The 24,476-nt window shown below is 44.5% G+C and overlaps 1 protein-coding gene across 15 annotated transcripts in view; it reads left to right on the top strand.

The window, feature by feature from the left end:
• Positions 1 to 24,476, top strand: part of Sorbs1 (sorbin and SH3 domain containing 1) — a 226,148-nt gene that overhangs the window by 87,880 nt on the left and 113,792 nt on the right. Inside the window, exon 1 of one of the 15 annotated variants that reach the window (XM_029472825.1) lies at positions 16,745 to 16,959. The exons of 11 other annotated variants lie outside the window; for them this stretch is intronic. In XM_029472825.1, coding sequence (XP_029328685.1) covers positions 16,937 to 16,959 — 23 coding nt within the window. In that variant the 5' untranslated portion in view covers positions 16,745 to 16,936. Of the gene's footprint in view, positions 1 to 16,744; positions 16,960 to 24,476 lie in introns of those variants that run through there. 3 more of the 15 variants (XM_021151938.2, XM_021151939.2, XM_021151937.2) reach the window with 3 other exon arrangements.

The following is a 24,476-nucleotide window of genomic DNA, read 5'->3' as shown; positions in this document are numbered from 1 at the left end:
TGGTTATTATTTCATGTGCATGTGTGGGGTTTGAGTGTACGCATGTGCACTGTATTCGTGCAGGCCCTCAGAAGTCTTAAAAGGTCATCTGATCGATCCCTCGCAACTGCTGTAGGTGGTTGTGCGCCCCTGGACTTGGGGCCTCTGTAAGAACAGCAAGGGCGCTCAGCTGCTGAATAATCTCTCCAGAGGATTGTTACCACAGATTACTTTCACTGCTTCTACCTCACTGTGAATTAATTTTACTCCCGATTTAGTTTTCTCTAAGTAAATAGACCGTATGTGATCGTGTATAAAACTTAAAAATTAGGAAAATATCTGCAATAAGAGTGAACCTTCTGCCCTTCCTGCCCTTGGACAGCTCTCGTCAGAGGCAGTCTGGGGCACCACTTTCCTGCATTCTCTCCTGGAGATGTCTTTTGCATTCACCCAGCAGGACCTCTGTGTCCACCCTCCGCCATATTCTTTACCTTGATATTTGTTTTCTTTTTTTTGTTTTGGTTTTTCGAGACAGGGTTTCTCTGTGTAGCCCTGGCTGTCCTGGCACTCACTTTGTAGACCAGGCTGGCCTCGAACTCAGAAATCCGCCTGCCTCTGCCTCCCGAGTGCTGGTTGTTTTCTTTTAATCCATGATCTTGGAGGTCTTCTCACTTTCCAAATTGAATTGCTTAGTCTCTGAAAACCAGTTGTTTTTTAAAAAGTGGCTGTGTGATTGGAGAGCAATTGTTGTTTCACTCTTTTACCTGTGAAGCTAAGCATGGTTTTGTGTGAATAATGGTGTCCATCCACTGAACTGTTTTGCTGCTATGAGCAGAACTCTAGAACTCAGGGACACGAGTGCTTTCTCCTGTTACTATTGCACTGCATGGTTTTAGCCAGTTAATCTTTTTGTGCCTCAGTTTCCCCACTGGTACAAGGATATTTATCTCCATGTGAAGATATGATAATTAAAAACACTAGTCTCTATTGAGTGCTCAGCCCTAATTGGTGCATCTCTATTAACCTTGCCTGCCCCCTCCAACCCCCCCCCCCAAGACTCAGGAACATCAATAAAGAGGAGGTAGGAAGAATATGCCAAGTGGGGCTCGGGGACAGTGCTGTGAAACGTGTCTTCTTGACATGACTTAGCCTTTCTACTTGTAAATAGGTATGCTTACCTGTGTAAGATCGAGCCAACAGGACCAGTCAGTTCAGTAGGCAGCATCAATTACACTTATGGGGGAAAAAAAAAATCCCAACTAAAACACCCCAAACCAAAACAGGTGAAGGCATGAATTAGAGAGGGGGGACATATTTGAAGGAGAAAGTGGGGGTGTGGAGGAGTTAGGATATATGTGATGAAGAGGCATTGTTTACAGGTATGAAATTGTCAGAGAGTAAATGAACAATAGAAACAAAGAAACAAAGCCCTACTAGTCTGTGCTGGGCCAGTGCTGGGCATATTGATAGATGTGGGAACACATGTATCCTAAGGTGAACTTAACCTCTGCATGTTCCTGAACTGACGTCTGACGTAGAAGCTTTGACACAGCATGGTGCCTGTGGGTTATATGTGCCTCTTAGGTTTCCTCGGATCCCATGTTCATCCTCTTGCGTTTCCTGTTATTTTTGTATGACGTGCTATAGGAGAAGAGTGAAGATGGTATTTCAAGCCTTCTTTTTCATGGGTTCACACTCCTCAAATGCATGTCTATTAAATGATTTCCCCCACATCTGACCCAGGCAGAGCTTTATAATAACCAGATGTTTCTATTTAGGTAACTATGTAGTTCATGTGTACATATATGATTCAGCATTTATTGAATGGTTTCTGCATGTTTTGGGCTATAAATAGAATCTTTAGTAATGTCTAGAAGGCACACTTACTCTGGTTTACTTGTCTTTGGCAGTGGGAGTTCAAAGGTCTCTTTTTTGTTTTTTTTACTGCAGCAGAGACCACTCCTTTTGGATTCAGACTGAGCTAAAACCCCCTTGCTAGGGTTTGTTAGCTATTTGACCTGGGAGGGTCACTTCGTTTCTGAGGTTTGCTTCTCCCCTTACATATAGGATGACAAGAGAAGACAGATAAAGGAAGGACCTGACAGTATGTGGCACAGAGCAGGCGCTCATGCGCTATTTATTGTTCCTTCCTTCCATCTCCCCTTCTTCCTATCCCTTCCTCAGTCTCCTGGGAGTAACCTCCTTGACCTTGGCCTCTGATGCTGTGGTCAGCTCCATTCTCCTCCTGACTCATGCCCTGGATGCTTTCTTTGCCTTAATTTGGGGTGGTGGTGGTGGTGACAGCAGCAGCAACAGTTGCTGTCACTCACATTGTACCAATTGCCTCTCTTCTAGTGAGTCAGCCAAATGTGAGTGCCTGGAGGGAGGTGTAGCATCTTCTACACCACTCACGTCAGCATTGTGTCTTTGAAAGCAGCGGCCAGCAGCAGCACTGTGGAGTGGAATGGCACCTGGTGCCTGGTGGTGACCTCTGAAGGTCTTCAGAGAGCTTTCCACTAGCTATCCGTTTGAGGCGTTTGACTGGACCGTGTCAGTGGGAACCCCTTTGCTGGTTTTGTGCTATTGGAGGAGAGTGGTACCAAGGACATGACTTCATTTCATCTGTGCTCCATGAGAACAATACTTGTGGACGGCTACTTTTGCCTCTCTAGTCTTGCTTTACTCCAGAAGAGCATGGGCTGTTTGTCTTTCAGACCTAGTAGCCAGCATAGCTTGGTTCAGAGATGAGATCTTAGTCAGGCCAAAGGCCTGAGTAGAGAAAGGGAAGGGATGGATGGAAAGAGCAGAGTGGCCTTTGCCAGGGCCCTAGAATTACTTATTTAGATAGCAGCTACTCTATTTACCAAAGTGTTTTGCTGTGAATATTTGAAATAGCAGTCACACCCTTATGCAAATGTAAGAACTAGAAGTTCTCCAAAGACAAGCAGCCCAGGCCCTTCCCACTCTGAAGTCCTGGACATCTTACAAACATTATAGTCACCTGAGGCTTCTCTTTCTTCTGTCTGATCTCTCTGTCCTTTAAGATCTACCTCAGTTCCTACTGCCCGGCTGTGAGTTCTTTGGCCTCGCACTACTTGTTTGGTAATTAGATAGAGTGTTTTCTCAAGAACTGTGAATTGTTGGAGCTCTTGTCCTTTTTGCATCTTTATATTGGCTTTCCCACTAATTCTATTATTTAGGGCAATTGCTATCGACCCTGTCTCGCTGCAGCAGAGGGCCTTTGTAGCAACAGCGATATACTAGCTCGAAATGTACACCATAACTACCAAGTTAGGAAGTCTGTTGTGATTTCTACTGTCTGTTGTGTAACAAGCTTAAATGATTCTAACTGGTAGGCCTAGGTTTGAGAAATCTCTACTATAGCGAAGAACAGGGGGTGGGGAATCCAAAGACTTGGTGGTACAACCCGCTAGCTCCTGCATTACTCTCTCTGACTGATATTGAGAAAATAGTTTTTCTTCTCTTGGAGTATTTTGTTGTACTGGTTGCTAATGGATGTCCTACTTGTAGAGATGAGTGTGGAATTCTGGGTAAAATATGCAATGAGTGTTGCTTTTGTTAATTTAATAGGAGTTTTTAAGGTTGAGGGATAAAACATGGTCCCCTTTTGTTGCTCAAACTAGTTTTGGACTCTTGAGCTCTGTCCTCCATCTTTGGAGGAATTTTTTGTAACTGCAGATGGGTGCCATTGAGCCCATGTTAAACAGGGTTCTTTTTGGTAGGAGTTTTCAGATGCCTAGCTATGTCTTTGATGGTCTTTGAAGGTCTCCTAAATGGGGTGTTACAACCTTTCCACAGCTCCTTTGCTGTTGACTTCCCTGGGAATAGTGCTTTGTGGGACATATTTTCGGTAATGCTGGCTTTGCAAAGGATGGCTTAAGAATGCTGTGAGCCTTGAGGTCTTATGACCTTATAAATCAGCGAGAAAGAGACTTCCAGTACAGGTTAAGTCAGATACAATGTCAGCATTTATAATTTAGGTGAGCTAGATTTCTAGAGAAGTTGAACACTGAGATGGTATGTGAGTGAAAGAAATAAATAAAAATGGAGGACATGACAGCTCCTAGGTGGTGGGGGAGAGGTTTATCGTAGATCTGAGGGAGAGCATAGCCAGAGGTAGGGAAGTCTGCGAGAACTCAGAGTGAACAGGGCCCTGAGTTGAGCCATGTGAGGAGAGAGGGAAGAGGAGAGGGGAAGAGCCAGGAGACCGAGAGACCAAGAGGGTAAAGGGTAGACAAAGGGACTGGATAACCAAGATGGCTGGATTATATAGGGAAGAATATGCCAGCCATATGCTGTAACAGGTAGGGACTGAGGGATGCTGGGAGACTGGTAGCCAGGTCCACTATAGGCACCTCAGCCATTTGTCCAGGATTTGAGACCTAAAAGGAATGGAAATAAATAAACAGTGGAAAGTGAAGTGTGTGCACGTGCATGCGTGTTAGATTTATTCAGTGAGTGTTTTGTCTGCATGTATATATGTATACCATATGCATGCTTGGTGCCTATAGAGGTCAGAAGAGGGCATCGGATCCCTTGCAAGTAGAGTTGGGGAGCCATTGCGTGGCTACTGAAACTCAGACTCCTGAGCCTCTGCAAGAGCAACCGTTGAGCCATCTCTCCAGCTCCAAGATTTTATTGTTTCAAAAGAAGCATTTTTTAATTTAATTTAATTTTTTTGGTCTAAAGGAAGAAAATGGTACATTTGGAGGAGGTGGGGAAGATGGGGAGAGGGAAATGTCACTTACTGAGCTTATCTGAGGCCTGGCAGGAAACATATGGTACATTCAAGTCAGGTAATTTGAGGAGATTTTAATAAAGGAACTATTTTTAAAGGGCGTAGGCAGGAGTGGGGAAAGCAACTGCGGTAACGGTGACGCAGGACTTGATTTCTCTCTGTACCTAAGGCTTTCTCCTCCGTGCCATATTCAATCATCCCAACACCCAGGGTAGGTGTGATGACGTCACACTCTGCAGATGAGGAAAAGCACCCACAGGAGAGGAGCCAGGTTTCCACTCTGCCCTTGTTGAGCTCTTTTTACCTCAGGGCTCTGACCTTTTGCCATTGCGATATAACCTTGTTGGGCCCCGTCCATCGCTGGGATGGATGCATGTGGCCGGTGAGCACCTTTCTTCCTCAGTCTTCCTCGGCGTGAGGAGGCTCCATAGGAGCTCATGTTCTGAGCTGGATGTCTTGACTGAGTGAGACAGCTTAGCTAGCAGGCAGGGCCTCAGAGGAGGAGGAAGAGGTGAAGTGTTTAAGACCAGTGGCCCATTCAGGGACAGCTTAGCAGTGGGCGTAGAATGAAAGGGCACACTGTTCACTCGGTGCCTTAGCAGACTGGAGAAGGGGGTGGGCAGACAGTTGGCAGAGGGCCATCATGGGATATAGGTTTGAATTGGTCCATGGTTGCCCAGTAAAGCCTTTTTAGTCTGAGCAGGCCTTTGCTAGAATTTGATGAAGATTATTTTTTACATAAGAAATTTTATTTTTTTACATTAATTTATTTACTGTGTGTGCACACATGCTTGTATGTGGATTGGAGGACAGCTTAAAGTCAGTTTTCTCCTTCCACCTCATGGGCTCTGGACAGACCTGGTGGCAAGCACCCTTTGGGCCTTTTTAATCTTGCGGCCACAGAGGTTGGAGTTAAAGAACTGTGTTTTACTTCCTCTGCGAAGTCCAGAATATACTTCTGTGGGGTCCCCACATCGGTTTGAATTTGGGTTAGTCTTTAGTGCCCAGTAACAGTACTTCTCACACTGAAATACTTTCCATACCAAAAATAAAAAGATAAAAAGATAAAACACCTCTTAGAGACTGTGCACAAGACCCGCCTTTGAAAACATCTGGTGAGAATAATAAGTTGTTTGGAAGACTGCGATCGCCAGTGGACCCCCACCCCGAGCGAGGTCCACAGGGAGTCTCTGGAGTAAACCTTTATTTCCTGTTGCTTCCACACAGCAGGCCCTTCATGGAAATATTTCACATGTTTTCTCAGGCAGCAGGAAACTTTGAGGGGCAGACAGGGCTGAGGCCCCAGATAGGAACAGAGCCAGTCTTTGCCCTCTCTACCCCAGCGTGCATGGGGAGCCAACCTGGCCTTGCTGCTTTGAAGCTGGGCCAGTTCCTTGCCCCAAAGTGCTGAAGACTCCAGCTCTCTCTCCCCAGGCTCCACCAAGGCCCAACCTTGCCACACCTTCAGCTCTTTCAAAAGGCAGGCATAATTTTAAATGGTCTTAAATGTCAAACAACTCCTATCCCCCACCAACTTGCTCAAGACATCTCCTAAATGAGAGAATAAAGCTAATAGAAATTCCTAAAAATCCAAGAATTCTGGTCTGTGGAATTCTTTCATCTTAAATCCTTAAAACAAAACAGAACAGAACAGCAACAAAAACCCAAAAAACAAAAAACCAGGTATTGTTCCAGAGAGTTTTTAAATGTTTATTTTAAATTAGTTAAAAGAAATTATATTTAAAAAAAAAAAGTAAAGTAGGGGCTGTGGAGATGCTCAGCTATTAAGAGCACTCGCTGGCTTCTTTTGCAGGAGACCCAGGTTCTATTCCCAGCACCCATGTGACAGTTCACCACCATGTGTGACTCCAGTTTCAGGGAATCTGACACTCACGACACAAGTCATGCATAGTGGTCCGAGTCACACGCGTGATGCACAGACACACCTGCACACAAAACAACCATAGTCATACAATACAATGACAAAATAATCCCAGGAACTAAAAGCCAGGATGGAAAAGATCAGGTTAGTAATGCTTCCAGAGAGACAGATCCAATTAGCCGTGGAATGGAAACTTTCCTCCTTTCTCAAACTAACAAGGACTTACCTTTCCTGTGTCTAAGGCATCAAAACCACTAATGAGTTTGTTGTTCAGGCACAAAAGCTTCAACCCTCTGATGAAACTACTGAGGGGGGTTCACCTTCTTACCAAATTTTATCATTTCCCTCTTCCTCTTTCCCCTACAAGCCCTTCCATGGACTCCTCCTTGCTCGCTTTCAAATTCATGGCCTCCTTTTTCATAAATTGTTACATATGTGTGTATGTGTGTATTATGTATGCATGTGTATGTATGCATGCATATATATATGTGTACACACACACACACACACACACACACTGTATTCCTGAATAAATAAATCCAGTCTGCTCAGTCTTATGTTACTGGTCTGCATGTTTCAGGGCTGCCTGTGTGGTGTAAGGTAACTAATTGTGCTCTTTCCAGAAGACTATTGCCCCTGCTCTCAGAATTCCTTTTTTTTTTTTTTTAAAGATAATAATAAATGAATTTATTTACACTCCATATCTTATCCCCTCTGCCCCTGCGACTGTTCCACATCCCATTCCTCCTCCCCACCCTCCTGTCTCCCCACTTGAATGTCTCCACCCCCCACCCCACCTGACCTCTAAACTCCCTGGGGCCTCCAGTCTCTTGAGGGTTAGGTGCATCATCTTTGAATGAACACAGACCTGGCAGCCCTCTACTATATGTGTGTTGAGGACCTCATATCTGCTGGTGTATGCTGTCTGTTTGGTAGTCCAATGTTTGAAAGATGTCGGAGGTCCAGATTAATTGAGACTGCTGGTCCTTCTACAGGGTCGCCCTCCTCCTCAGCTTCTTTCAGCCTTCCCTAATTCAGCAACAGGAGTCAGCTGCTTCTGTCCATTGGTTGGATGCAAATACCTGCATCTGACTCTTTGAGCTGATTGTTGGGTCTTCTGGAGTGCGGTCATGCTAGGTCCCTTTTTGTGAGCTCTCCTTAGCCTCAGTAATAGTCTGAGGCCTTGAGACCTTCCCTTGAACTGGATCCCACTTTGGGCCTGTGGCTGGACCTTCTTTTCCTCAGACTCCTCTCCATTTCCATCCCTGTAATTCTTTCAGACAGGAACAATTATGGGTCAGAGTTATGACTGTAGGATGACAACCCCATCCCTCACTTGATGTCCTGTCTTCCTGCTGGGGGTGGGCTCTGTAAGTTCCCTCTATCCGGCATTTCATCTAAGGTCCCTTCCTTTGAGTCCTGAGAGTCTCTCACCTACCAGGTCTCTGCATTCTGGAGGGTCCCCCCAACCTCCTACCTCCTTGTTTCCATTGCCTTGTTTCCATTCTTTCTGCTGGCCCTCAGGGCTTCAGTTCTTTTCCCTCACCCAATACCAGATTAGGTCCCCCCCTCCCCCCCGCTGCCCCACTTCCTTCCCCACCCCTTCCCTACCCCCACTTCCATCCACTTTCTCTCCCAGGTCTCTCCCTCCCTCCCCACTTGTGATTGCTCCCTCCCAAGTGGGACTGAGGTGTCCTTACTTGGGCACTTCAGCTTGTTGACCTTTTTGAGTTCTGTCCTTTTAAATATACTGAGCATCATAGAAAATGGTTGTAATCATGAACCTGAATTTTTAAAATTTGGTCAATATTTTAGTAAAATCTTATTATTCCTTGTCAAGAATTCCAAGGGCTCTGTGATTGACAGGGGACAGTCGCAGAAGGTGTTGCTCTGATTCCCATCTGCATAAGAGGCTCAACTGTGGTAGAAGCCACTGCAGCTCCCCCCACCCCCAACCTTCCACACAGCACATCCCGTCTCCTTTTCACTCTGGAACTCATTGACGATTTTCCACAGACCATGTTTGCAACTTTCTGTGAAAATTGGAATCTTAGCTGGGTGTGCCTTTCACCCAGCCATTGAGGAGGCGGAGGAGAGTGGATCTCTTGAGTTTGTGGCCTCCTGATCTATAGAGCAAGGACCACATAGAGAGACCCTGTTTCAAAAATAAAAACTTAAAAAAAAAAAAAGAAACAAAGAAAAGGACCACTGAGATCTTTAGTTCCTTTATCATGAGTTGTGTCAGTTTGAGAAGTATGACATTCTAACTTTTGACTTTTTGACTTTTGAGATCATTGAACTGCCTAATATAGAGTGGGAATGAGTTCTGTCTGAGTTAGGATTTTTCTGATCCTACCTGACCCCAGTTGCACTCACAAAGAGGTGGTTTTAGTTTGTTTGTTTTTTTAAAAAGAGCAGTCTGGCATGTGCTTTCTTGCATTTGTTTAAGGTGAATTCCTTGGTTGTTAAGTCTGCGTTGTTATCACATGGGCATTGGCTGCACAGTGGGGGGGGGGGTTCATATGTTACATGTATGGCTGTAAACATAATCTATTTTGTTGTGGGTGTGCCTGTTGTGGCTTGTCACTTGGTTAGAATTTGTGTCTATTTTTATTTGTAATGCTTATTGACTTGATTTATTCAGATACCAAGTTCTGAAAAATTAGAAGTCAGGGAAAATTACTGATACAAGGAGATGGAAACTTTGAGCCCAAGGTGATTCTAATAAATCTGGGATATATGAGGCAACTTGGGAGCCGTCTTGTTTTTGTTTGTTTTTGTTTTTTTTAAGATCTATTTATTATACGTAAGTACACTCTAGTTGTCTTCAAACACTTTTTCTTCTCTCTCTGGTCCTGCTCAAAGATTTCTTTATTTATTATATGTAAGTACACTGTAGCTGTCTTCAAACACCGCAGAAGAGGGCATCAGATTTCATTACGGATGGTTGTGAGCCACCATGTGGTTGCTGGGATTTGAACTCAGGACCTTCAGAAGAGCAGTCAGTGCTCTTACTTGCTGAGCCATCTCTCCAGCCCGGGAGCAGTCTTTAATGTCCACAGTGGTCCTCTAAACATCTCTCATCCCACAGAAGAAAAGTGGAAGTCAGTCATTCTTTAAAAGTTGGGTTCACAATTAACCGGGGTCTTTCCTTGTGCATAATATCCTCTTCTTTCTTTGTGGACAGCAGGTGTTTGTATGTCGAAGATATTTATAGAGAGAGTATTTCCTAGTATCATTTGGCTTTTCATGTAAAATCAAATCAATATCCTTTACTGCGCCCAAGGCACTGTGTTAAAATTCAGAAGGAATATTAGCAGCGAATAAAGAATTTTCCTTTTTTTTTTCCCCTTTTTTTTTAAAGCGTGCAGTTCTCCCTACCATCTGCTCTGTAAACACAAAGGTAATAGCTTTCTTTGAAAGGCTTTTTTCTTTGAAGAGTTCATTTGCTGTGTCTGACTCAAAGCCTCGTCTTTGATGGGCAGAACTTGAGACAAGGACGGGGATGCTTTCATCCCGTCCAGGTCCCACACTGACTCTGACCTTGTGGGCCGTCTTCCTCTGTCTTACTCAGAATGCCTTTCATTAATAGAGTGAAGATGTCAAGTGAGGCCATTTCTAACGCGTTTCCGAACAAAAGAAACCTGGCGATGATGTTTAATTGGATGATTTCACTGTGTGATAACAGAGGTAGTTCCACTCGAGTGTCTCCTCCTCCTGAGAGTTTCCAGTATCCTGTAGAGCTGGAAAATCCAAAAATCACAAATACGGACTGTTGTAGGGTTCCACAGTGAGCAAGTGAAATGGCAGGATGTGCAGAGTCCCAGGCCCTGTCTTCAGAAAGAGATGCCTCCTTTTGAGGGAAGAGTAAATGTTGTTGAAGCTGTCACATACATGGGACACAAAATGACATAGACAGCAAGTGCTTTACCAGTGTTGTCCCCGCCACGCCTGGAGCTGCCACAGCAACTGAGTGATGGGGTGCTGTCATTTTCCAGAGGGAGAAACAGTACTTTGCTCCAGGCTGCACCGGCAGAATGGAGTAGGGCTGATGTCTGAACTGGACCCTGTACTCTTTTAAACGGTTTTAAGTTTAATTTTTTGCTCATTATGTTGTGACTGTGCATGTGACTGCTGTGTGTGTGAGGACAACTTTTGAGTGTCAGTGATACGCTTTTATAGTGGGATCTGGGCAAGAGGCTGGGGGGGGGGGGGGGAATTATTGAACTCGGGTCAGGAGTGTGTGGCCAATGCTTTTACTGTTATAGAAATGGTATGCAGCCGGGCAGTGGTGGTGCATGCCTTTCATCCCAGCACTTGGGAGGCAGAGGCAGGTGNAGGCAGGTGGATTTCTGAGTTTGAGGCCAGCCTGGTCTACAAAGTGAGTTCCAGGACAGCCAGGGCTACACAGAGAAACCCTGTCTCGAAAAACAAAACAAAACAAAACAAAAACAAAAACATTTAAGAAATGGTATGCCTTCCCCAAAGCTCTGCAGTGTACTTGTCCAGCTCGGGCGAATGCTCAAAGAGGAGCTGGCCTTGAATAGGTTTCACTGACTTATATGGACCTCAGGCTGGTACGTTCTACATACACTGGTCACCCCCCTCCCCCAGCCCCTTTCCAACATCTATACCAGAGCTAAAAAGACCCCTGTGTTTACAGGAACTGGGCACACCTTTGCCCCTAGAATTGACAAGAGCCAAGTCAAAGGAATAAGAGCCAGCTAGACTTAGGGTGGCTGGCATGGAGCTGACTCCTCAGGTACAACTGAGCAGAGTTTTAAAGATGTCCATTTTTTTTACTTTCTCCCTCCCCCTTCTTTCTCCTTCTCTTTCCTTCCTTCGTTCTTTCTTTTCTCCTCCAAAACAGGGTTTCTCGCTGGCCTTGAACTCAAGAGATCCACGTGTCTCTGCTTCCCAAGTGCTGGGAGTAAGATGTGCGCCACCACACTTTATTCCCATTTTGTCATTTTATCTTATTATTTGTTTGTGTGTTTCTAAAATTTTTATTTTCAACTGATGTCCTTATTTGGGGATTTTCACCCTTCCAGTTTTAGAATCTGTGCTGTGAAGGGCCTCAGGGCGACGGATGTAAAGAAGTCTTCACTCGTCTTCTAGTGGACAGGGCTCACTCAGAGCTGCTCACAGGCTACTTCAGAAGCTTCTGTTGACTGTCATCCTCCAAAGGCATCACATGGCTTTAAAAATAAATAGCAGCAACTTGCCACTAAACAACCTCTGAGCCTCAGATAGTAGGTCTGTCAAGGGCAGTGTGTGTGTGTGTGTGTGTGTGTGTGTGATCCCGGAGCACAGGCTGTGGTGCCACTCAGAGACTCCCAGGAACTGTATAAATGTATTGAATAGTTTGTTTAGAGCATTCTCCAAGTCACCATTCAAATGCCACAGAGAGGACTTTGAATACAAACAGAAGGACCCAAAATGTGTGAGTCTCGACCATGGAATTCAAGGAAGGACTTGGGTTCTCCGGTTAAGGTCAGACAGACTGGAGTTTATAGTTCTATTTCTTGTGGGTTTGGTGACAATTCCCACACCAAAGAGTTATCAGGATTAATAAGATGGTCTTTGAAGTGTGCCTAGCTCTCAATGGTGACAGGACTTGCCTCGCTAGCAAAGTTAGATACAGCAGGTTTGGGTAGTTGAGAAGAAGCAAGAAGCACAACGTGAGGCTGTTTCAATCCCACACATAAGGAAAAGCATTTTGTGCTGCAGAGAGTTGTGAGGAGTTTGCAGAAGTCTCTGTCAGCGGCGCGTTCGTCAGGGAGTGGAATGCTACTTCTGGAAAGTCGGTCTTAGTTTTTCTGGAGCAACCTGGTCTTTATAGGTGAGTTCTGGACCAACCAGAGCTACAAAGTGAGGCTGTGTCTGTGAAAACAAACAAAAACAAAAACAAAAAACCCCACAAATTTCTGAAGTTGGGAAAACCTAAAGAGGAAAGAATGGATGAAATTAAAAAAAAAATGCATCATTAGAACTTTATTTCAAAACCTTCATAGCAAGAGAGAAATACTTAAGAGGAAATACCAGACATTCATTATTATCATGGCCAGATAATGTAACGAATTATAGCTAAATCATATGGGGTGTGTCAGGGAAGTGACACTGGGTCTTTTTATTTAATTTATTTAGTGTATGCTTATATCCATCCATTCCTTCTGTAGTTTGAACAGTACTTAAAAAATGAAACTTATTTGAAATGAAAAAGGGTTTCTTTATCACAAAATAAAATATTTGAACAATCTCTTTAAATTTTGTTTTGTTTTAATGTCTTTGCCAAAAGAAATTCTATTATTGAGTGGCACTGTGTTTAATACAAACAACTGGAGACTTTGGGAGCTTTAAGAGCTTGATGCAGTGAAGAAGGGAGGCAGGCAGGCAGAAGTCCTCACCCTAGCTGAGCTGTTGGTACTTGGTGGCTGATGGAGAAGGGCGAGCAGGTTGTCTTTAAGAGGGTTTAACATGCTCCAGTGGATGGCCACACATCCAGGAGCATCTGACCCAGTGCTGTTAAAAAACAAAACAAAACAAAACAAAAAACCAAGGACACAAACGTGGGTGAGTAGGAAAGTGGGGTGCCTCTGTGAGGGTATGGGGGCTGGCGAATGAGATCTGGATGAATGTGTTGTGTGATGGTCTCAAGGAACCAGCTGAGGAAAGGGTTTGATGCGTTGTGAAATTAGCCCTCACACTGTGATAGGACTGTATGGTAGGATGTAAGTGTGGAGTTAGAAATACTTTCAGGAAAAAGCAAAACATCTGCTTGTTACATTGTGTCGACGTTTTATAGGTTTTGGCCACTGAGAAGTATGATGTGAAATGGCTTTGCATTCAGGGCCCCTTTGAATTCTTTGCTCTCCCAAACATCCAGCTGAGATGTGTTGAGATAAGAAATGCCTGTGCTTTTACTAGATTTCTCATTTGTAACCCAGCACCAGGTTGCTTACAGACCGGGCTGGCAGTCATGACTAGCAGGCCCTGCGAGTGGAACTGCACCCACACATTGCTCTATTCACTGTGAAAATTTTACAGGAGAAGAAGGAAAAATCTGTTTCCTTGCTTAAATGAAAGCCCGACACAATTAGTACAAAATATAAATACTATGCCAGTGAGTGAACAAATTCTTCAACATGTGCAGCTCTGTGTGATGGCTTAGATTTGGGCGTGGACATTGACATGTGCTCTGTGTGATGGCTTAGATTTGGGCGTGGACATTGAATGGTCGTATGCTTTATACTTGTTTTGGTCAGTGTTTCTCGGACTGTAGCCTTAAATCCTTCCTGCCAGGAGCAGAGGTTGCAGGTTCCACAGGGCTCTTCGGTCACCTATCTGGGAGCAGATCCTACGCGTGTTTTAAAGCAGCACTTCCCACAGCCTGCAGTGCGAGCAGTTTCCGAACAACAGACACCCTGTGGTAATCAGTAAAAGATGCGGGTTAATTTGCTTTTCTAATTGGAATTTTTATTATTTTTTTAAATCTAAAGAGTTCAAACTCATGCAGAAAAATTGAGAGCAAAGCTGACCTTTTTTTTTTTTTTCGAGACAGGGTTTCTCTGTGTAGCCCTGGCTGTCCTGGAACTCACTTTGTAGACCAGGCTGGCCTCGAACTCAGAAATCCACCTGCCTCTGCCTCCCAAGTGCTGGGATTAAAGGCGTGTGCCACCACTGTCCGGCTAAAGCTGACTTATTTTAAGCCCAGGATTTTACTACTGTATGAAGGAGATTTGAAAGTTCAAGGCATCGTGTACTGTGTCCTCAATTTGAGCAATAAAACTGACTTTTTTAAAGTACAGGTTAAAAATTTAGTGGAAGGGCACAGAATAGTTTAAAAATGTTACTGTTGTTTTTCTGAATTCTGAAATTCATCAAGTAGCAATTAAAAATACATTTCTGTAAGGAAAAGCATGTATTTGAGAAATCATTTATTATTAAGATGTTTGTGAATTTATAAAACAGCAAATGTGGAGGGGATGGGTGAAGAGAGGGACCCAGTGTCTTAGCAAGGTCCATCAGCATCCCTTTGTTATAACTTTTGTGATGAAATCAAAGTCAAGTAGGAAAATTCGTGTCTTTTTTTTTTTTAACTTTTTATTGATTCTTTGTGAATTTCACATCATGTTTTATGTAAAGATATTATTGGGATTTTTTGTTGTTGCCTGGCTAAGATGTTATAATTATCCTTAAGAAACAACAAGAAAAGCTGGGCGTGGTGGCACACGCCTTTAATCCCAGTACTCGGGAGGCAGAGGCAGGCGGATCTCTGAGTTCGAGGCCAGCCTGGCCTACAAAGTGAGTTCCAGGACAGCCAGGGCTACACGGAGAAGCCCTGTCTCAAAAAAACAAAACAAAACAAAACAAAAAGAAACAAGAAGAAGCCTGGGCAGTGGTGGCTCAAGCCCTTAATCCAGCAGCACTCAGAGGAGGATCTCTGAGTTCAAGGCCAGCTTTGAACAGAGCGAGTTCCAGGATAGCCAAGGCTACACAGAGAAACCCTGTCTCAAAAAAACAAAACAAAACAAAAAAAAAAACAACCAAACAAAAAATTGACAATGTGGATATCAGAGAATCCGTCACTTTAACTTTGACTCAGAAACAAAAAAGATTTCATGTGAGATATCTGTGCTTAATTGAAACCTCCCACTCCATCCCCCTTAAAGCCAGGATCTCACTATGTAGCTTAGGTTGGCTTTGAACATGCTGTCTTTCTGCCTCTTGCCCCAAATGCTGAGATTATAGACCTGAGCCACCATGCCCAACTTGAATGGCAGGTGGTGTTGGTTGGTTGGTTGGTTGAGGATGCAACCAGGAGCTGCTGCATGACAGAGAAACACTTCACTGTTAAACTCCACCCCAGCCCGGTGACCTCATAGGGAATGAGGAAGTAAATGAAATAAGGTTTAGATGAAATTTGCAACCTTGATTTGTGAATAGTTTGATATGTATTTAAATCTCTCTATATCAGTGTGGGCAAAACATATGGTCTACTTGAAATAAATTGTCTTTATGCAACTCGTCATCATGTAAATAGATATCAATAAAAAAAGTAAATACATATTGGTAAAAAATATAATTTTGGTAATTTAATAATTGGTCTCTGCCCCTTCCCTGTTGATATTCTCCAGCCAGGGCCAACATCGATCCACTCCTCACCCTTGTTTCATTTGTCTTTGTCCCTTCCCTCATCATTTCTTCCTCCATTTAAACCCTCTCTAACAACTGTGGGTCGGGGGGAGCAGTGGGAACCCCCAACATGTCCTCTGTGTCTTGTCAGATGACATTTCTGCTTCTCGGCTTCTCGGCTTCTCGGCTGGAAGAGCCCACTCTGGGGTGACATCCTTATCTTTCTGACAGTTAGCTGCCTTCCAGCCCTGAGATCTGAGTTCCCATGACCCAGGCACTCTATTTATTTTCTTAGCTAGGAATTTCCAGAGCCCCAGCTGGGATGCCCTTTGCCTTCCCTGCAGCTGGCTTCATTCGGAATTTAATGAGCTTGCTGAGTTGAGTGGCCAGAGAAGGGTTTCCCTCACTGGAAGGACTCTGACACTTTTTCCTGTAAAGTAAGTAATTGCCAGGGGCTGCCTGGCTCCAGAAAAGGGCCTTCCCAGCCCTCTCCCCTGTGGTCAGGGTCTAGGGCATACATAATCCCCAGCCTTCTCACCCTGTTCTTCTTTAGTTTTGAGGTAGCCATCAGTGAAGGAGGAATATATATTTAAATCCTTGGTGTTTTTTTAGTTCCATGTCCATTGGGGACAGTTAAGCAAGCCTGTTGGTGAATTTGCGTTGGCGTTTGGGATTTCCATTTCCCGCCACGTCTGCTTCTCTGCATTTAAGTTTGCTGGTTAGGCAATACAGCTGTGATTTTAGCAGGCGGGAGCTTCATTATCACTCTGAGAGTTCAAATATTCCTGCTTTTATGGAGGGCTTTAGGCATGTTTTAGATCCACCTTTACCCCCCCCCCCCCAATTATAGTCTTTACATATTTATAGAAGAACCTGGTTTTGCACTGTTTTGAGGAAACAGAAGGAAGTCCACAATTACAGACTTCTGAAGCTGGGTTCCTTTGGCCATGTGAAACCTTCCTGAGAACAGACAGTGGTGGTGGCGGCGGCTAGATGTTTCTCCCAGCCCCCATCTAGATCACTGATTAACCTTTGTCACAGATGGCCAAGGACTTTGCTGTCTTGCAGCCTACAGACTGTAGAAGCGTGGGTCCTGGTTAGAGTCACCACAAGGTCGGAGTTAAATATTCTCTGCCTGTGGCAAGAAAACCTACATTCCTGGCAGTGGCGTTTCCTTCTTCATGCTGGACCCAGAGGGTTGCAGGTACACTTAAACAGTGACCCAAGAAGCCTTCCATTAACTAGAATTTCTACTCATCGCCAACTCTCTTCTACTTTGGGGGTTAGAGGGAGACAAGAAGAAAATAAGCCAATCACAGCAACATGGCGCTCACGTATGAAGCGCTTCCTGTGTGCACAGCAGTGTATTGATGGGCAGAGGCCCCTGAGTCCTTGTAACAGGAGTCTTGGTGTTATTTTACTCCTTTGGCATGTGGGGACGCAGAGGTTTACAGTGTTAGCAGAGCCAGAGGGAGGCACTTAGAACTCTTCCGTGCTGGTTAGAGTCCATGTCAAGAAGGTAGTTGTTCTCTTAATGATGAACTCCCATTCCCGCCTCTGCTGTCTTCTGCAACTAACCCCAGAAGGTAGAGCCCTCATCTAGTATCTCTTGAGTGTATACACTCTCTGTCTGTCTGTCTGTCTGTCTGTCTGTCTGTCTCTTAGCTAGAGGCTAACATCTGGTGTCTTTATTCTTTTCTCCACCTTACTTCTTTTGCGATCTATTTTTTATTATTTTTAAGTTGTATACAGGTGTGTTTGACCTCATGTGAGTTTGTGTACAGGAGCCCTCAGAGACCAGAGGTGTCAAATGCCCTGGCACTGGAGTTAGAGAGGACTGTGAGGTCATGAGCTGCCTGAAGTGTTCGGAACTAAATTCAGATCCTGTGGAAGAGCAGTGAGTGCTCTTAGTCACTGAGTCTTTTTCTCTGGCCGTCTCCATCTTACTTTCGAGAGAGGATCTCTTGCCCACCTTATGTTTTTTGAGAAAGTACCATTCATTATTTGGACACATTTGAAGGCAAGCCTCATGTCTGCCTCTGTAGGCCTGGGGTTATAGGCATGCACTGGCATAACACCTGGTTTTTATGTGAGTGCTGGAGATTTTTTTTGTGCAACGATAGGGGCACATGTAGCCCAGGCTGGCCTTGCTGGAGATGTTTTTGTGCAATGATAGGGGCGCATGTAGCCTAGGCTGGCCTTGCTGGAGATGTTTTTATGCAATGATAGGGGCACATGTAGCCCAGGCTGGCCTTGTACTTGGTGTGTAGGTAAGAATGACTTTGTAGTTCTGATTTTCCTATTTCTATCCCCCCAAATCCTGGGATTACAGATGTGTGCCACCACACCCAGCTCTGTCCAGTTTCTCATGTTTAGATCAGGTGTGAGTTGTGAAGACTGGATCATTTGGGGTTAACCATTCTCATTATCATTTATTAGCTTTAGAACAATCCTGTAAACATCTAACTCTGTCAGCTTTTGTTCTGTTTTGATGAGTTTGTTCTGTTTGCAGTTTTTCTACTTAGCCTCTTTGAGGTCTACAGGATTGTCAACACCTTTTTGTTCCTGATAATTTTCTTGTCAGCCATCAAGCAGTAGGGCAGAGAGGGGTGAGTGGGGGGAAGTCTCCCTATGGGTGGCAAACACAGAATGATATTTAGGGAGTATGCTTAGATGATCAAATTCCCTCTGCATGGCAGTTTTTGCTACCCATAAGCAAAAAAAGACAAATGTAGAAATTGTCACTTGTGGTTGCTGCAATCAAGGTTCCTGTGCAGCTTTTCAAAGCCGGATTGCAGGAAGCTTTCCCCCTGGGCAGAGGATTCTTGTACCTTGGGACTTTTCATATGGGCCACAGGGCACCGGCACACCCTCCTGCCCCCTTGATCCCCACTGCTGTGGTGCATTCTGTATGCTTCTCAGCAACAGTAAGTCAGATCACAGATGGTTGTGAACTACCACATGGTTGCTGGGAGTTGAACTCAGGACCTCTGGAAGAGCAGACTGTGCACTTAATGACTGAGCCATCTCTTCAGCCCCTGAGAACAGCTTCTTATGACCACCAGAAGGAGTAGAAGAAAAGTTTATCTCCAGATTAGGCAGTGATTGCCTGTAACATATGTAAGCTACGAAGCTTGTTACAGAAGTTAAGATTCACAGAGAGAATTGTATTAGGAAAAGGCAGGTCATGCTACCTCATTAGGGACAGAGAGGAGAGCCAGTTAGTTGTCTGCCCCACCCCCTCTGTGTGTGTGTGTGTGTGTGTGTGTGTGTGTGTGTGTTAGGGCGAGAATGCCAGGGATGGAAACTTCTGAGCTGTATCGAGACTACTAGTCTCTTCTTTCTTCCCACCCAGACTATATCTCCTCTCAGGGCTACAGAGGTGGCTCAGTGGTTAAGAGCACTGACTGCTCTTCTAGAGGTCCTGAGTTCAATTCCTAGCAACCACATGCTGGCTCACAGCCATCTCTAATGGGATCTAACGCCCTCTTCTGGTCTGTCTGAAGACAGCTACAGTGTACTCATATACATAAAATAAATAAATCTTAAAAAATGTACGAGTAAGAATATCTCTCGGGCTGGTGAGATGGCTCAGTGGGTAAGAGCACCCGATTGCTCTTCTGAAGGTCCAGAGTTCAAATCCCAGCAACCACATGGTGGCTCACAACCATCTGTAACGAGATCTGACTCCCTCTTCTGGAGTGTCTGAGGACAGCTACAGTGTACTTACATATAATAAATAAATCTTTAAATATATAAGTAAACATTTTTTAATAAAAAAAAAAAAAAAAGAATATCTCTCTCTAGGGTAGGCCCTATATCTAATTTTGGTTGACCAACCTCTCAACGCCACAGATGAAGTGCTCTGAAGTAATCCGTCTGTGTGTGCTCAGTGCAGTCTGTGTAGGAGGAATCGCTTACTTTAGGCAGACACCGTTTTACAACTTTAAATTTATTTATTTATTTAACTTATATTTTTACATTTTTATGTGTATGAATATTTTGCCTGTGTGATTGTATATGTACCATGTATATGCTTGGTGCCCACAAGCGTTAGAAGAGGGCTTCCCTTAGAACTGGAGTCATGGATGGTTGTGAGCCACCATGTGGGTGTGAGGGATTGAACCCGGGTTCTTTGCAAGTGCTCTTAATTGCAAAGCCATCTTTCCAGGCCTGTCATTTTGACTGCTCATTGAGTCTTGCTGTCGTTACTGAGGCTCAGTTTTTCCATTGTAAGGAGGCGTTTGAGGATTAGAAATGACGTATGTAAAGTGGCTGGTTCCCAGCCAGCTTTGGGGAAATGCAGACGGTCCATCTGTTTGTTTAGTAGTGTGAGAGCAGGGGCTTCTCATGAATGTATCATGTGTCCATAGTGATGGTTTGGTTTCTTGAGACATGCCCTTCCGAGGGGACAGTTATCCAGGGTTTTGCATGGGAAGGTCAAGCTGGGGACTTGATTCTTGGTATTTGATAACTACTGCAGTTGGTAGAGCCTGGTGCAGATAGCAGTAGCATCCACCTCAGGAGGAGGGCTTGCAGCCAGCTGTCTGTCCACATAATAAACAGAGGATTAGAAAGTCCAGCCTGCCGCCTTCTCTGTTAGAATACTTCTCCTGGTACCCTACCGTTAACACGTAAATGCATATTTTAAAAATTTAACCTGGAGAAGAGCAACTTATTAAATTAGGTGTTATTAATCTCATCTTCTAAGTTAGTAAAATAAAGCAGACAAATGAAGGAGTTTTCTAACTTAAACAGCCCTGGCCAGATTTGGTTCAAATCTATTTCTTCTGGCTCCGGTTAGCTTCCAGCAGCTGCTAAACACTACATGAATCTGGAATAAGAGTGGACTCCAGATAGCAGAAAGCCAGTTACTCTACCTGACACCGAGATGTATCAAACCAGAGGCAGTCTGGTTTGATAGACAGCATAGGTTTGAGAGATGCACTCTGGGTAATTGTTTGCTGTCAGCTTGGTGCTGCAGTGAGCGCTTTGGAGGTTTTACTCTTAAAGAAAACCTACCTCAGGAATTTGCATTATATTATCAGATGCTTGCATGCAGTTTTGATATCTGATTGTTTAAAAACAAAACCGAGCCTAACATTAATAAAAAGGAAGAAGGAATTAGAGAAAAGTAGTTAGTGTAATCCTGTGTGCACAGCCGGAGTGGGGGCAGCCTGACAGTTACCACAGGTAGGCAGTAATGATCCTTGGCCTCAAACTGTGACTTTGGAGTTATTGATTTGGGGCCTGTGTATACATGTTTCACTTCAGCTATTAGGCAAATACCGTTGAGAAGAGAGGTGTTCTCGGAAAAGATAATGTTTTCAGTGTTCTGTGTTGACTTTGGGGTAGGTCAGTATACTGTTCAGTGACCTTTGAAAATTTAAGGAAAACAAGCAAATTTTGAATAAGTCAGTATTATGAATTGAGGCATTTAGGTTAGATATTCGCAGAAGACACAAACTCCTTCTAGTGAATGGAGCCCGTGTTCTCTCATTCCTGAGCATGGCATGGCCTGTACTATAAAGGTCTGTGTTACATAGGATGTGGTGAACCAGTGGCCTCAGGGAATTCATAGCATGTGAGGAAGGTGGAACAGGAACTGTGTGGACCGTCTGTTAGCGCTGACAGCCCTGCTGTGTGGGAGACCCAGGCTTCTGCCATTCCTGGACGCCAGCAGGCCCCTGTCCAAAGGCTTTCCTAGGCCTGTTGTTCAGCCCCACACAGCAGTCATTGTTCAGTCTCACTTACCTGCCTGTGGCCTGTGGCCCAGCCTGGACTCTGCAGGGAATTGAAGATGCACCCATTGGCTATTTCTCAGTGGGTTCCCGTTGTGTTGTGACCTCTTCAGAAAGAGTGTGGTGTCTCTGCCATGGGCCCGCCCTTATTTTAAGACTCTGTATAAATCTCTGTGTTGAAGCTTTACTTTTATCTAATGAGTTTGGGAATCTGCCCTGTTTTGAATTCTCTAGATTGTCTTTAGGGAAGAGCACCACAGTCACTGGATGCCGCAGTCAGACAGTTTTGTTTGGGTTCTGTAGACAGAACCATATTTGGGAAACGCAAAGGGACCAGTTTTCACTTTTAGGGCTTGTCTTGGTTAACAATACATGTTTAAGAACCTTTGTATGCCCGGAGTTGCACACACAAAGAGATCGTGAAGTAGCTAAGGGTTCTGGAATGCTAAGACAGAGGAGCCGGGAATTGGCAGGAGGGAAGGTTTGTGTCTCAGGGAGGGACTGTGTGTGTGGTTACCTGGCAGTCCCTGTAACCATCTTAAAACGAGATATTTGGTGCAGTTGCTTAGGAAATCTGGCAGAACCTTTGAGTCACTCCGTGTCCCCTGAGTCCTCATAAGGAGTTACAATGGGGTAGCCTGGCCTCACAAGCAAAAGCAGTAGGTATGATTAATGTTAGAGCTCTGCACGCCAGGTCACCAGTTAGTCCAGTGGAAAGGGGCATTGTGTGGAGTTCTCATAGACAAGATTATTAGACACAGTTTTTTAGTTTGTCTGCTAGAATTTTCTCTTGAAAGTTTTAAAGATTACAGATATCAAATATGAGCTAAGAAAAATTACTTTTCGTGGAAAAAAAAAAGTCTTACAGGTTGAACATCCCTGGCCTTTTTCTTTTTTTTTTTTTTAAAGATTTATTTATTTTATTTATATGAGTACACTGTCACTGTCCTCAGACACACCAGAAGAGGGCATCAGATCCTATTACAGATGGTTGTAAGCCATCATGTGGTTGCTGGGAATTGAACTCAGGACCTCTAGAAGAGCAGATGGTGCTTTTAACCGCTGAGCCATCTCTCCAGCTCCACTTCCCTGATCTTAAAGCCCCAAATCTGAAATGCTATAAAACCCAAAACTTTGACTGACAGAGTGACACCACAAGTAGAAAGGCCCAACTCTGTCTCATGTGATAGATTGAAGGCAAATGCTGAGAGTACTGTAGAATTGGGTTTTGGCCTGTAGGCATTAGACGTGATGAAATTTCATGTAGATCTTAGATCCCTCATTCATTTCATTTTTATGCAAATACTAGATATCCCAAAATGTGAAAATTCAAAATAGTCTAGTTTCACACCTTTTGAGCAATTTTGATGGTTTTCGGTTTTGTTTTGTTTGGCTTTGTCAACTTGACCCAAGAGTCGCCTGAACAGAGGGAATCTCAAATTAGGAATTGTCTCCATCAGATTGGCCCATGAGGAAGTCTAGGGGGCATTTTCTGGATTTCTTATTGATGTAGGAGGGCCTAGCCCCCGTGCAAAGTGCCATTTCTAGGTGGGTGGGTCTTGAAGTCTTGGACATGGTCCATCTTGTCACTTATGCTACACATAGAGTTAGTGTGTATGGAGCACGTGATGGAGGTAGGACTGTGCTCTTCTGGCTCCCATGGCATGTTAAGTTCAGTGGGTTNTTTTTTTTTTTTTTTTTTTTTTTACAACTGTCACATTTGGGGTAACTTTAGAAATAATGCAACTGGTTAATTGAAATCTTTTATATTTATTCACTCTTTGATTCTTCCCAGTCACATGTCCTCTAGATAGTTATCAGAAGAGACGTCTGACTGTGTCACTGTCTGTAGGGTTTTGAGTCCCTTTTCAGATCTGCCACAGGGCTCGACTGCTTGGGAGGGGAGTTTGATTGCACGTATGCCACACCTCCCCAGTAGGGTGTTAGGCTGTTGGCACTGCTTGGGGTGGGAAAGCACCATCTGAAGCATGGGAAAGTGCAGTCTGAGGTGTGGGATAGCCAGAGTCCGTTTGTGGGTCCCCAGGCCTGCCACAAGGCTTGGGCTATGGGGTTCTCAGACCCTTGGACACTCAGGTGCACAGAGTGGGGGCTTGAGGGCTGGGTGTAGCCTGGGGCCAGGGAGGAAAGAGGAGCTGGTCCCACTGAGAGAGTCATTGGCTTGACAGTGGCAGTCTTGGTGGTGGTTGTGGCTGGGAGTACAGAGAGGCCTTCTTGGGAGATTAGACAGCGGTTTTGTAGGTAAAGGCCTTCTCCATGGCTCTCCATGGCGAATCCCAAGGAAAAGAAACGGTCTATGGTTCCAAATCATTTATTACCATGGTCAAAGTGGATGCATAAAACCATATTTCACTTCTCAGGGTGGGCTTGAGGGGAGGAATGTCTGGGAAGGAAAGCCTATTGGCTACGCCCTCCATGCCTCTAGGTACCTCATTAGCATGGAGACCTCTGTCTCATATGACCTGTGGTCACATCTCTTTTATGTGAGACGCATGTCATGTGTTCCAAGTCAGGAGTCTGGCAGTGAGCTGGGAGTCACCTAAACCTCAGGTATGTGCCCACCGAGTCTCTGGGTCTTGACCTGCTCTACCTTACCAAACATCTGACATGGATTTACGTCCCCCGCACATCTTCCAAGCATACCTCTTGTCCTGTGTCTTGTGATGGTCTTAGAAGCAGCAGTAGAGCCAGGCACTGTCCTGGTGTATAGTATTTGCTAAAGGAATACTGTTTTAGATTAGTGGACTTTGCTGACAAATGGTTTCCTTTTTTGTGCTGCCTGACTAACTTTGGGGGCAAGAGAGGCCCTCGTTGGCAACAGACACAGGAGCTCTTTCTTGCTCAGGTCAGCACATGGTAGTTGTGGGGTAGGAGGGATCTGAGGCTTCTTAAAGTGAGAGCATGGTCTAGAACTTGGAGGGTGGATCTCAGTGGTGGGTATGAGGGTACAGGGGCGAGGAAA

Source organism: Mus caroli, chromosome 19 (genome assembly GCF_900094665.2).
Source record: "Mus caroli chromosome 19, CAROLI_EIJ_v1.1, whole genome shotgun sequence".
In the NCBI taxonomy this organism is placed as follows: Eukaryota; Metazoa; Chordata; class Mammalia; order Rodentia; family Muridae; genus Mus; species Mus caroli.
This window is presented reverse-complemented; position numbering and strand designations above follow the sequence as displayed.